At 42.9% G+C, this 14,767-nt stretch overlaps 1 protein-coding gene across 4 annotated transcripts in view; it reads left to right on the forward strand.

Moving 5' to 3' along the window:
- Positions 1-14,767, forward strand: part of Sfmbt2 (Scm like with four mbt domains 2) — a 186,876-nt gene that overhangs the window by 61,738 nt on the left and 110,371 nt on the right. For all 4 annotated transcript variants that reach the window (XM_029547654.1, XM_021215581.2, XM_029547653.1 and 1 more), the window contains 3 exons: positions 6,023-6,111; positions 7,975-8,221; positions 13,709-13,806. In XM_029547654.1, coding sequence (XP_029403514.1) covers positions 6,023-6,111; positions 7,975-8,221; positions 13,709-13,806 — 434 coding nt within the window. The remainder of the gene's footprint in view (positions 1-6,022; positions 6,112-7,974; positions 8,222-13,708; positions 13,807-14,767) is intronic.

Genomic DNA, 14,767 nt, shown 5'->3' on the forward strand with positions numbered 1-14,767 from the left:
AGTTCAAATCCCAGCAACCACATGGTGGCTCACAACCACCCGTAACGAGATCTGACACCCTCTTCTAGAGTGTCTGAAGACACCTACAGTGTACTTACATATAATAAATAAATAAATCTTTAAGAACTGTATAGCTACTTAATGCCCACTAAGGTTGCTTAGGAAAAGAAGATTCTAGGGGCTGGTAAGCTGGCTCAGTGGGCAAAGTCCTAGTCACAGAAGCCAGAACAACCTGAGTTATAGCCCTGGTACCCACATATAGGTCGAAGGAGAGAACCAACTGTATAAAGTTGTCCTCTGATGTTAACATGTGGACCGTGACATCTGCTCACCAATACATGTCTGATATATACACAATAATACTAGTAAATAAAACAGGAAAGAAAAATAGAAGATGCTAGGGAAGAAAGAAGCCCAGCAGGCATTATCCAAATCAAATGGCGGTGAGTCCAGGTCTTATCCTGTCCGTTTGTCAATCCACTCTTGACTCCTCTTTTTTATTGAAGATTGAAGTGTCTACTAGTTTATTGAAATGCCTGGAGCACTAGTCAATAGCCCACTGCCTCTTTCGTTGCTTGGGGAGTCTAGGACAGTGACAATGTTCTCTGGAGTCAGAAGTGCATGTGTACTTGTGGCAGTCAGTTGCACAAGATGGGCAAGTGTTGGAAGCGTCCGTTCGTGCTTGTGAGTGTTCACTCAGCTCCTGAGATTTCTCCAGTCTTTGCATCTTCTTTCACCTTGTCCATTCTGTCCTACGATATGTGCTGGTTGGAGAGGCATTTCTTTTGTGTGTGTAAGTGGTGTATATGTGTATACATGTATGCAGATGTATATGCAGGTGCAAGAGCACATGTGGGTGCTAGGGATATGTGGAATTGATGTCAGTTATTGACTTCACTTGCTCTTCACCACCTTGTGTTTTGAGACAGGGTCTCTCCCTGAATCAGAAGCTCATGGGTTTCTCCTTGCTCTCCTCCACTTTGGGATTACAGATGGGTGTCTCTGTTCCAGGCTTGAAAGCAGGCCTTCTTGCTTGTGTGACAAACTTTTACTAACGGAGCTCTCTCCCCCCAACCCTGGAGAGGCATTTCTAAGGCTTTAATAAAGTTGTGCTATTTGGCTGGAGAGCCGTTGGGCTGTTATGTTAATATATATGTTTGAAGCTATTTCCCAAGTGCTCTGTCTGAACCATTGCTTTCCAATTGGGGAAGATTTGCCACCTAGTTACCTTTGAAAATTTCTGGGAACGAGTTATGTTGTCACAACAGAGGGAGGTATTCCTGGCATTAATGGGAGAGTCTCAGGATACTGCTAAGTGTATGCAGTGCATAGAACAGCTTCCTGCCAACAACAAAAGGATCAGCTGGTCTCAGATAGCAGTAGTGTTAGCCTCAGACACTGGCCTTAGCTGTAGCCATCTCCAGATTCGGTTGCTTATGATTCTTGGACAAGTGGATGTTAGGTTGTACTTAGAGACAATGTGTATATAGGGACCTATTGCATTCTTTTATTTTTGTTTTGGTCTTTTAAAGCTCAAATTGCCCCATCTTCCCTGGGCTGAAGAAATAATAGTTGCACAGTGATTGGGAAATGTGTTCCCCTCCCCTCATCTGGCGGGAATGTTTTCTTCCACAGAAGCTGACGAATTGCTGCTTCTGCGGCTGAGTTTTTGTTTGTTATCTGTGAATCTCATCTGGTCTGGTCTTAGTGCTAACGAGAAGAAAAGCATCAATTAATATCTGTTACATTTCATTGCTGAAAACTAATTGTTAGTGGAAAAGCCTCTCTCTCTCTTTTTTTCCCCAAACATAATTCAGTCTGAAATTGACAGAAGAAAGCCTAGGGAACTTGTTCAGGCTCTCATTACAGCTGGCCTTTCCTAGTGGTCCACATGTGTGAGTGCACATGAATTCTGCTTATATGATCAAGCAGGCAGAACCTAGGCTCTCATTACAGCTGGCCTTTCCTAGTGGTCCACATGTGTGAGTGCACATGAATTCTGCTTATATGATTAAGCAGGCAGAACTTACCGTGAGCGTTAAACATGACTTCGTGGCAGCAGCAGAGCGGCGAATTCCTTTGCACATTCTAGGCCTTTTGTGAGCCTTACCCCATCGTATGCACTTCCTGACACACTATGGCCAAACTTTTGCTTTGTTTTAAGGGTCGAAGAGGACAGGACCATAGGGATTTACTCACTTGAAATTTCCTGTTTACTTATTGAGAGGAAAAAAAGTAGAGATAGAGTCCAGAGCTAGGGATGTAGTTCAATGGGTAGAGTTCTTTTCTATGTAGGATACAGGAAGCCTTGGGTTCTCCCCTGAGCACTGCATAAGCTTGGGATGAGAACACACACAGGGGACAGGGGACAGGGGACAGGGGACAGGGGATGGTAGAGGAGAGTCAGAAGTCAAAGGCAGTTCTTGGCTGCATAAGGAAGGCAAAGCCAGCCTGGGCTACATGAGCATGTTTCAAAAGATAAAATAAAAGAGGCATCTGAGGCCCTCAACCTCAACAATGGGCTCCCGAGGAGTGAGAGCTTTCTTAGGAATCTTATGCTGAGAGAAGTAAAGGATGAAGCCTGATGCCAACTAAGAGGAAATGCTCGCTCGCTCTCTCTCTCTCTCTCTCTCTCTCTCTCTCTCTCTCTCTCTCCACATACACACACACAAATGAATGCATGCACACACACAAATACACACAGACGCACAGAGAGACACACACACATACTTGTATGGACACACACATGTACACAAACACACGACACATTGTCTGAATGCACCCACCCAGCCTTACATTCAAGTTTATAAGCTTATGAACGCCATGAAGCTTGTCACGGATAGCCAGTTAATAACATTTACTTTAGATTAGGATATAATAACCTGGTCAAACAGGCTTTAGAAACTGATTGTTTGGGATTAAAGAATTGGCCTGGCTGTTAGACGTTTGGTTAGGCAGAGTCCTGTACTAGCTCAAGAGTTGAAGAAGCCGAGGTGAGTGGTAGAAGCATGTGTGAAGAGCGTGCCTCGGTTCCACGTATCTCTAGGGGTGCTCAGGGCATGAGAGAAGATCATGGTTAGGGTTGAGACCGCCCCTCTGGGCAGAGGCTGGGCATGCAGATTGTGCTTGGTTTTTTTCCCAGGAATCCACTAGGAAGAAAAAGACCATTACTGTTTCTGTGGGATACTGGGTCTTTCCAGGTTGTGCAGAATTCTAATTATTCTCGGGAAAAAAAAAAAAAAAAGAATCTACCCCCCCACTGTTTAAAGGAAAATAGGTTCATTGTGAGCAATAGGCTCTGTCAATCAACTTCTGTGTCAATTTATTCTAAATGATTTCCCCAGGACACTTGAGTTGTTCCAGAATGTATCCAAATAAGAAATTGCTTAATGCATGTCCAGTTGAGTGAGATTTGTAAATTTGTTGTACTTCGTTTTATTTTAGGGACCTATTTGTTTGTTTGATTGCCTTCTCATTTTGCATGTGCTTGTGTGTGTTTAGGATGAGTGTGCCCATACCTGTGGTGGCCAGAGGACAACCCCTGTTGTTCTTCAGGATCCATGTCCACCAATGGTGGTGTTTGCTAGGACAGACTTGTCATCTGTTTGAGACTTTAGAGCGCTGAAGGCTAAATAGTGACTGAAATAGTTCTCTTAAAATGCACCAAATTTCTGAGGCCTGTCTCACAGCTGTTTTTAAGAGAAGGTGGTCAGCGCATCTCTGCATGCTATAGATCTGCCTATTGTTCGCTTTCTGGGAGACGCCAGGTCCCTTCCTAGTGTTCCATGGAAACACGCTAAGGGACAGTCAGAAGATCCCAGTACCCCAGGCCTTACCAGAGGCAAATATCAGCACTATTTCCATGGCTACCCCTTCTCTAGTACTCAGGACAATTTAAATCCCACAGTTGTCTTTGTCTTCACGATATGCTCATATACTTGAGAATTTTACCATAAATGATAACTTGGACTACATGTTTATCAGCAATAGCCCTGAAGAGGAAAATGAATGGTCTCCTTTTGTATGTAGACAAAAATTCTGTGAAGCGCGGGGGCCCCTTATTACAGTATTTGTGTTACGATATGCTGCAAAATCCGTGTTTTCCAAATACACTTGTATATGTTGTCCCAATCTTGGCATTTTTGAATAGATAGGTGCTCTCCTGCTGTTTCCCCTGCCTAGGACAGCTTCATCCATTTATGAAAAATTGCAGGGTCTGAGAGCTTGGAGGCTCGCAGCTGATTGTCTTCTCTTCTACTGTAGGAGCAAGAATAAGTTAAGAGGAGCCTCGTCTCCGCAGAGGAAATACTGCGGAAACGGGAGGGCTTTGTGTACAAAGCAGTAGGCAGGAGCAAGTGTCAGTTAATTTACTGCGTGTGTCCTTACCCTTCGGCTCAGTAACCTTAGCCATGTAGACAGGCTAATGGCGTAGTCGACTGGGGAGGTAGCTTAGTGGCCGAGTATTTCTAAGGCTCTGAGTTTAAGCCTTCATCACTGTGAGAAAGAAAAAGAAAAAAAAAAGAAGAAAGAAACAAATTATTTTAAAAAGAACTGCTATAGCATTGAAAAAAGTGATTATGATATTTTCTACCAATGGCAACAGAACTCACGGACATAGCTTTCCCTCCACATATCAATATATGTATTTCCATATGTACGCATTTTAAAATAAGGAAAATTGTATCCTAAATGGGGCATGGGGAGCCTAGGAGGAAAAGGAGTAAGAGGCAGGCCTGGTATATTGCTGTGGGTTACAAAACTTTGTTTTGCATCTCTGTAGGAGGGCGTCATGGTGCTGGTTTTTATTCGGGACTTGATAGGTTCTGGGTGACCGGTACACGAAATGCATGTTTACGATGGTTAAAGATGGGGTTGCTGATGAGAGCCATTCTGATACCAGTTTTGTTAAGACTTGAAACTTTAAAAAATATTTTATTTGTGTGTACATGTATGTATGTGTGCATGCATGTGCGCGTGCGTGTGTGTGCGTGTGTGCGCACGCAAGCACCTAGGTGTGCAAGGGCAGATAGGGCAAAAGAGGTTGTTAGAATCCCTGGAACTGGAGCTCACTTCTGAACAGCCTGGTATGGGTGCTGGGAGCCTCCCTGTGGTCCTCAGGAAGAGCAGCAACCCTCACTCCCAGTGCCAGGCCGGCTAGCACTTGGTACCACACCTGACTCCCCTCCCCTCCCCTCCCCTCCCTTTCCAGTTCTTCCTTTCCCCCTCCTCCTCTGGAGAAGCAACTCAAGTCCTCATGCGTTCACGACAAGCGCTGTACAGAACGAACCCCACCCCCACCCCCCGCCCCCGAAGTGCTGTCTGCCTTTTTCAGATGCCATCTCCAGTGCCCTCCTTGTTTTCCAGTCTACGCTTTTGTGCCTCGACACAGAGGCACCTGTTTTTCCCATTTTACAATCTTTGTTTTCACTCAGACGTCTGTAGTCTTGTATGATTGCTCTCACGCGGGGACCTCCAGTATATGAAGTGTCTGGGCTGGTGTTTTTAGCTGTCCACCGAACACCACTTTTCAGTGATGTATGCTCGCCCTGCCTCTCCCCACCCCTTCTTCAAGCCATGCTGTCACCCTCATTACCATACACTGTTTCTTCTTCCTTGAGCCCCACCCACTTTCCTCCTACCTTCTAAGCCTGTTCTGTAGTTGAGGACTTAGCTGTGCTTTCCCACTGAGCAATGTCGCTCTGAGGTTTTCTTTGCAAATTTTCCAAACTGCTGCCATGTCTTCATTGTTGTTTGAGACAGGTGTCAAAGCAGTTGCAGGCCCTCACTCAGGGCCATAGCCTCTCCCTCTCCAGATGCCCAGGCGCATGGTGGCTAGGAAGCCTGTACTAGATAACAAGTCTGTGGCTATAATTTCATTATCTTCACTTAATCATCAGGTGTGAAATTCAGAAAAAAACAAATACTGAAGAAACATCAACGTACAGAAGCCTGCGATGAGTTTTGTGTGTTTGATTTGCCAGTGATGTGCTGAGGTGTTTGTTTTTCTCCCTTCCCTCGCCAGCTATCAAGGAGAAGTATACGGACTGGACGGACTTCCTCATCCGTGAATTGACTGGTTCTCGGACAGCCCCTGCAAGCCTTCTGGAAGGTGTACGTATTGCTATTATTCATCTATTATAGCCCTCAAGCAGCCCCGTCCTCCGATGTCTAGTGGCACCTTCGCGCATATCCTTCTGCGGATACATGTGGACACAGATGTTTTTATTCTCACAGCATAACTTCCTGTTTATTAACTGAATTCCATAGGTGATGGATTTGAGTGCGATCGGCTGATGATTTCCTGTATTAGAGTCAATAATTGGGAAGTTTTCTCTGTTTGAGTTCATTTTAAAACAATGTACCAGAATGTCTTCCCATCACCCTCAAGCCTTGCCCTGTGGGGTAACTTGGTTGGCAGGTGATGAGTAAGCATATTTAAGTGCTTACTGTAGTCTCCTGGAGCCCATTAGTAAGTAGCACCATTCATTGCTCATCTCGAGTGCGTAATAACTCCATCATCTCTCACATATGTGCTACCCAAGACTATTGATTAGCAATCGCTATAAAACAAGAGGAGATACCACTGACTGTATTAAAGTGTGGCTCAGGCAGATTTTAGGCATAGGAACAGAAGCGTTTAACACCAAATCTTGATGGTTTGTCTGAAAGTGTGATAATGAAACGTTAACAATTCTAATATGTACTCGAACAGGAAGACAAAGGCAATATGTCATATGTAATTATTAAATTACCAACTCTGTCCTAAGGGTACCCTGGAAAGGTGAATCATAAATGAATGACTGGGGCTAAGATGCGGATTTACATTATTGTTATTAATGGTGTTGTTGTTAGGGATAAGATATGGATTTTCATTATTGTTACTATTGTTGTTGTTATTATTATTATTATTAACCTTCATTTTCTTCCTTGGCAATGATATTAATACTTATGACAGCTGCTATGTGATATGGTGTAAACAAATGTTTTATGTTGATTTTTCCTGATATGTTTATCTTAATGGCTGTTTTCAACCATTGGGTTAAAAGACTGCAATAGTAAGAGTTGCCTTACCATGTTAATTGTTAAACATATTTACCTAAGTAGCCAGCTAGAGAGATACTCCTCATATGCCGAGAAAAGTTTACTCAGAAGGGGCAGTACTTAAAGGATTTCCAAACCAATGCCCAAGTTAAGCAGTAAAAAAACTTAATATAGCCAAATGTGAAAAAGAAAAAAAAAACAATGTCTGCCCTTATAATCCCAGCACTGGGGAAGCAGAGGCAGGCAGATGCCTGGGATTCACTGACTAGCCAGCCTCGCTTAATCCTGAGTCCCAGGCTAGAGAGAGACCCCGTCCCTCTCAAAAAAAGATAAACAGTGACCAAGGAGCAGCACTTAAGATTGCCCTCTGGCCTCCATACTTGCACAAATGTGTTTCAGATGTGTCACCTGCACATACGTCTGCAAGCATTCATTTAATCTGTATATGACAGGGTTCTGGCTGCTGTTAGATGAAAGGTGACCTCTTAAGAAGTTGTGGTATAAGTTTACAGCCCTACATTAGATATATCTGTCAATTTGAACAGAAAACTAGACATTTTGTTATCAGTTGTTCTTGCTCTGGTGCATCTGAGAATAATTTTACTAAAAACATGTGCTAATCTCTAATAAATGCAATTTTATTTGGGAAGGTTAATTTGTTTGATTAAAACAATGGCATAATCTGTTGCTTTCTATTCGATTGTGATTTTTGCTGTTGGAAATGGTGTTGGTTTATGGACGGGTGTGGAGGAGGAAAGGGGTTTGGGGGTGACAGCTGTGCAGGGGATGGGGTTGAGGTGATATCAGAATGTTTGGAAATCGCTTGGATGATGGTGTGAGGAAAAAAAATGATTATCTTCTGCTGTCATCTGTTTCCATGAGAACCTTAAAAAATCAAGTTTAAAATACGGAGTTTTGCTTCTGTTTGAACAGCCTCTGCGAGGGAAAGGCCCCATAGACCTCATTACAGTTGATTCCTTAATAGAGCTGCAGGACTCCCAGAACCCCTTTCAGTACTGGGCAGTTAGTGTGATTGAGAATGTCGGAGGAAGATTACGCCTTCGCTATGTGGGACTGGAGAACACCGAATCCTATGACCGGTGGTTATTTTACTTGGATTACAGACTTCGGCCAATTGGTTGGTGTCAAGAAAATAAATACAGAATGGATCCACCTTCAGGTGAGAGGCGGCATTTTTTTCCCCTCTGTGACGTGCTTGTGATAGAGATGTCAAACTCCTGTGGGTGTGTCTCGGGACCCACCTGCTCGTGCGTCTTTTACATGCCAGTATGTGGAGCTTAAGTGTGTCAATGTCAGAGTCTTTAGGGTAGAAAATAAAATCCAAGATATTGATCTGAAGCATTCTCAAAGGAGAACTCAAGGTTGATGACAGCATCAGTCAACTCAAGCAGCAGGTCTGATTCCGCTGGTGTCACTGGCTCAGAAATGAAAGGAAGGGGTGATCAGCTGGGATTTAGCATAGTTTCCCCCATCCCTAGGGACTGTGATCTTGGAAGCATATTCCACAATCTTTGTTTGCATGCCCATCTTTCTGGCTGCTTGTTTTCTGTGTCACCCGTCTACCCCTTCTTCTGTCCACCCATGTATGCAGCTATGCAGTGTGCAGCAATGTATCCATTTGTGCAATCTGTCTTCTAACATGCATTCCTCTTCTGTCTTCCTTTCTCCTTCCTTTGTGTCAGTTCATCTGTACCCACTGCCTACCCACATTCATCCTGTTCCCCACCCTCCCACGTAACACTTATTCACTTAACACCCTCCCACTAAACACTTACACACAGTCACTTGCTCTCTATCCATCTCTATCCATTCACTTGCCCAGATTCATCCATAATACCGTGCATCAACCTGCCGCCTTCTCATCCACTTACTCACACAACCATGCACCAACCATTCACATGTATGTATGTATCACCTATGTATCTATGTGTCTGTCTGTCTGTCTATCATCTGTTTTACATCCATCCATCCATCCATCCATCAAAATTTCATATCACTTGCTCATCATTATATAGTAAAGGAAACAGAAATAGAAGAGTAAATTTGTTCTTTTTCCCTGTCAAACAAGTGATCAATCGTAGGTAGCTTTCGGGGTACTGCCAAATGGTTTCTCATAGGCCCAATGGGATAGAACAGTGTGTTCAGCCCTCCGATAGATCTGACTAGTCAAAAAACAAAACAAAACAAAACAAAACTTCCATTTATAGGATAACCATTTGTAAATATTCATTATATTCTATGAGATTCTACATTTACGTCTGTTATGTTGCTAATTTTGATTCCAAAAAATGTGGTGCCTGTTTGGTGCAGGTCTCTCTCTACAGCCATTGAAGTTGCTGTTGTGACCATGTACTGGTCCCCCAGCTCATAGGGATCAGCCTGTGTGTTGCTATGGTATCCCCAGGTCCTAGGCCCCACACTTCTTACTGCCTCTGCTGACCTCTTACCATTACCTACCTTTGAGTGAAAAACCTCAGAACAAAAATGTCACCTTGTTCATGTGTTTAAGCATGCCAAGGGAGAAATATTTCCTCCTGACAGATTTTTATTTTGTGGTCAGCCTTATAGGTGTATTTAGAGTGAGTAATTAGTTCTCAGCGTCATTCAGATTGCTCCTCTGTTGGTTGCCAGTGTGAACCTTGTGTACTCCGAAGTGACAAGTTCTGTTTACCTTACCCGTCACTCAGGGGCTTTGACTGTGGGACATTTCCTGGTGCTGGACTCCATGTATTTGCATCCATGTTAAATCTGACAGGCGCGTGGACGTATAACTTCGTATTTTATAGTAGCTGTATTGTTGCTGTCCACATCCTAAGATGCAGCTGAGAAATCCTTTTATACCTTATAAAGCATTTGGTGTAGTAACAAACAAAGGTCCTGCCCCTGCTGTGAGAAAAGTCTGAGGTTGGGTTTGCCTGGGGATTCATAACCTGGCAGGAGAAATTTACTTGTGAGGTTGTGTAAATCTCAGCCCAGTGCCTAATTGCTTTATAAATTCTACAAGGAACTTATCCTTGCCAGTGCAAGGATTTATAGTAAAGCAAAGAATTTCCAGTCGCTTCTTATGCTCTTTGATCTTCTTTTTTCTCTCCTTCCTATGAAATCCGGGACTACACCTTCAATGCTTGAATGGAAAAAAAAAATCTCCCTTTAAGAAATATTTGCTTCTGAGCGTTTCTGAGCTTCAAGATGTCTCTATCCATCTTTACAAAGCACGAATAAATTGTGCTATCTGTCCTTATGTCTCTGGACATAATGTAGATTTCACAGAAGACTTTATGAGTTTGTCTAAAGACAGGAAAAGTGATTTGTCAAAAGTTCATTTCCCCAACTGTTAAAGTGTTAGCATGGATGCTTGTACAGGGGAGAGAGAAAGCAAAAGGCAAAATGTCACTTAGTTACAGTAGTTACAAGATGAAAACTGGATTCTGTTACCTCATTCAGTGAGACAGTTCCCCCTGAGAAAAGAGGCAATTATTACCGCAAATTTTCACTTGGGAACAGAACCCGATATATTAAGATTTGTGTAAATTAATTTCAAATCCCAGGGTACCCTGTGCTACTTACATGACAGCACCATTTTCTGAACTGAAATGACATTGTGAATAAAATTTCAGAGAGTATAGACAGTATTAAGCTGATTCTCTTATTCCCAGACACTACTAAACCAATACAAAATTACCCAGCATCAAGATCCGAGGGAGAAGAGTGGAGTTGCAGAGGTGAAAGGCATTGTGGGAAATTCCATAGCCTGTGTGTCTGTTGTGAGGGGGCTGTGGAAGGTGAGATTCCCTTTGCCATGCATCTCACTAATGCATCCCCAGCGCTGTAAATAATCCCCACTCTCCGACTTTTACCTTTTAAAGGCCATTTCCTTCCCTGAACAGAGAGACTAGAAAAAGGTAAGAGAAGTGGCTGAGACGTTATTTGCTGGGCGCTCTAGGAGATGTATTGGGTTTTCTACTGACCACGTCTGAGGATAGCCTTGTGGGGCATTCCTTGCCTGGCTGGACTCTTGTACCTGAAAGCCAGTGAAGGCATCCCACCCTGCAGTGTGGGAGCACTTCTGCCATTGTGCTGAGCTGAGCATGTTGGATGCATCCAATGATTGACATCCAGTTTAAACTAAGTCCAGTATTGTGGCTAGCTTTCACTTTTTCAAGAATTTCATGAAGTCAGGGGTAGGTTGAGTAACCCCTCTTGCTTTTTTTGTCTGTGGTTGTTTAGAAGTCATGCTAGGTGTTTGGAACTCACAGAAGCCAAGGAAACAAAATTCTGGCCTTTTCTCTCCAGTCCTTTTTTTTCTGACCTCTCCCACGTTAATTTCTTTTAAAAAGAAATCCACCTTTCAAAAATTAGACAAAACAAAACAAAAACAAAAACAAAAAACTAGATAGATCCTGGAATCAGGAAATTTCTGAATAGAACTGAAATGTTTCTTGCTTAAACTGTTTCTGTTCTCTAAAGAGTTGGTGTTTGCCAAAGCGAAAACACTACAGTCTGGGTTGCTTAAACAGTTGACGTGTATTTTATCATGATTCTACAGTGTGGAAAGCTGAAACAAGAGTGCCCACCCGTCTGAGGGTTTGGTGAAGGCTCCTTTCTTGGCTTTCAAGTGGCCACCATCTAGCTGGCTCTTGACAGAGTTCATTAGAGCACGCACACCAATTTCCTTTAATGGGCCATCCCAGCAGGTCCCTCTTATTCTCATCACCACCAGATGTCACACTGGAGATTTGAGGTTTTATATAGGCATTCAGGAGGACACAGATTGAGTTCATAACATTTCCTCAGATTTCTTATCTCTTAATAAATAACCATTGGCCCATATCTCCTCTCTGGTCTTCTTTTCGGTGGACCTGGTAGTGAAGGAGGAAAAAGATTCATTGTGATAGGTAGACCCATGGAAAGGGGACCAACCATTTATTTATTTGTTTATTTATGGTAATATGGTTGCTTTCTGCAGCACTCTCTACCAGAGCTTGCCAAACTTTTGCATAAAGGGAGGTCCCTTCACTTTTCTGCAGGCTCCTGGTTACAGATGGGTGAGGACTATCTTTTTAATTGTTTATGACTTCCCACGACCGGTAAATGGAGTCAGATGAACAGTTTTAAATTCCCTGCAGTGCAGGCCACTTTGAGAACATGTTTTATGTCCTTTTAATGGAGCTGTTTATTGTTCATAAATTCGCTGGTGTACCCAGGGTGTCTCTGTCTCCTGAAACACACACAGGGGACATTGTTCTCTGTGTATTGCACCTCGGAGGTGTTCGGTCGTCACGGGCAGTAGAGCCGCCTGCCCCAACTGGATTTAGTTTTGCAGAAAAGAGAGGGCCTTGCCATGGGTTTAGATTTCACTTTTCTCATTGCTATGACGAAATACTCAACAAAAGCAACTCGAAGAAGGAAGTATTTTCGTGAGCTCATAGTTTGAGTGTCTAGCATGAAGGAGAGGGGACCATTGCTGGGGAAAATCACATGCATTTTTGTCTCATAAAAAAGTGCCAGATTAGGGAAAAAGTATGCTAGAGATAGAAAGTACTAGGTGAAAGGCTAGAAAAACGATTAGACAAATAGAAGGCACTATATCTGAAATCAGCCTCTGTACAACAGCAGGAGACAGTGTGTTGGTAACTTAGCTAAGTCTGGGAAGACCTTTCACCAACTATAATTACACCCTCCCCCCAAGAAAAAACCCTAAATAAACTGCTAACATAAAGGAGCTTCAAGCTCAAGGTGAGGTTAGAAGCCGCAGGGATCCAAATATATGTCTTCTTGCTCAAAAGCAGGCATGTAAGAAATTAAAAATATAGCCCAAAGGTTTAATGTTGCCTTTTAAGTGTACTTAAATTCATATTCATATTCTAACAGTCTGTCTGAGGCAGCTGGGGTTGATAGAGGGATGATATAAACACATCTACTTCCAGCAAGAGCCTCCACAAATCCCAGTTTGATAAGGTCTTAAATCTGTTGTGATCAGGCCATAAAATCCCGCTACCGTTTCAGCAACACGTGAAAACTGCTCAACTTTTTCTTCTTCTTTTAATTTTGCATGCAGACTGTATAACCTTTGTGTGTAAATCTCCCCTCTTCCCCAGTGCCTAGGGGGAAATATAGTCGACATGTGGTAGGAACATTTCAAGTATAAATATAAATCTTGGTTTGTATATTTTAATTTAGCTTTTAATAATTTTTCTGACCATTTTTTTTTTTTTTTTTTTTAGCATATGTGAGCTTAGAGACTTAGTGGGAAATGTGTTACAATAACTGTAGGTGCCGGACAAGAGCCATTCAGAGGTTAGACATTTATCAGAGAATGGGTTCTCCATCAGTGGGCGGACGTGTTAGGTGATACGTAGAACCGTGGCTAGAGATGCTGGAAAGTCTTGCTAATGTGATTAATGCCATTAAATTATGCACAGAAGGTCAGTAGGATGCATACAAATGTCCCCTGTGGAAGAGCCCTGTTAAGTATTCTCCATTTCTGATAGCAGCTCTTTAATTTCCGAGAATCCCTTTAGCAGGTGGCTGCTTAAGGGGCAGTGTGAGCGACTGACACTGCTGAAAACTGTGGGAAGGTAAAATTTAAAGAACCAACTAACAGAGCTACAGTCCCTAACTTCTTTGTGGCTTGCCCTTGATACAGAACTTTATGATCTGAAGTTGCCTTTCGAATGGAAATGTGCTCTGGAAAAAGCCCTAATTCTTGCTGCAGAGTCCCCTCTTCCAATGGAAGTATTTAAGGTGAGTGACGAATATGATCCATTTCTCTTTCTCCTTCTCCATCTTTTTCAAATGTAAACTAAACTGTTGAAGAGTTGTTGAAATGTCAGTGGGGAATGCTCTTGCCGGGCACAGGTGCATGAGGTCCTGAGTTCGAATCTCCAGCATCCATGTAAAAGTTGAATGTGTAAATGCAATACTCTTAGGGTGGGATGAAACGGGAGGCAGAGATAGGGGAATTTCAGGAAACTCGTGGGCCAGTTGACCTGGCAGGCGGCACCGTGAGCAACAGACATTGTCTCATGAGCAACAGACATTGTCTCGGCTGACATCTGAAGATGTCTTCCCGCATCAATGTGTCTGCATGCACACACATGGGCACACACACACCCACATTTAGTACACACATACATATTCTGCACATATACGTCTCACCTACAAGTTTGAGAGAAGAAAAGGAAAACTACTGTCTAGCAAAGCTTGTACCATAGTTAGGAAATTGCCTGCTTTTCCCATTTCCATTTTAAACTCAGAAAATTGTGTCTGCTCCCCATTACTATTTTAAAATGATTTTCCATAAATATTCCTATTATAGATGGTTGGTTAAAAGATTTTTGTTTATTCTTCTCCATGATGAAAACCCCATTTTTATCTTCATCTTCCCTACTGAAGCAAGAACAGAAACTACACTGTCCAGTTGTACTCGTTTGTGTTTTTGTGTTGTTGAAGGGATTGAAAACAGGAACCGTGGTGACAGTGTATAGTGTGTGTAAAGCATTTGTGTAACCAGCATGAGAACCTGAGTTTGAGTTCCTTAGGACCCATGGGAAAAGGGGGACACTCAGCACACACTTGTAATCTTAGCACTTGGGAGGTAGAGAAATAGAGAATGCTGTGGGGACACACACACACACACACACACACACACACACAGAGAGAGAGAGAGAGAGAGAGAGAGAGAGAGAGAGAGAGAGAGAGAGAG

Source organism: Mus pahari, chromosome 16, assembly GCF_900095145.1.
Source record: "Mus pahari chromosome 16, PAHARI_EIJ_v1.1, whole genome shotgun sequence".
Lineage (NCBI taxonomy): Eukaryota > Metazoa > Chordata > Mammalia > Rodentia > Muridae > Mus > Mus pahari.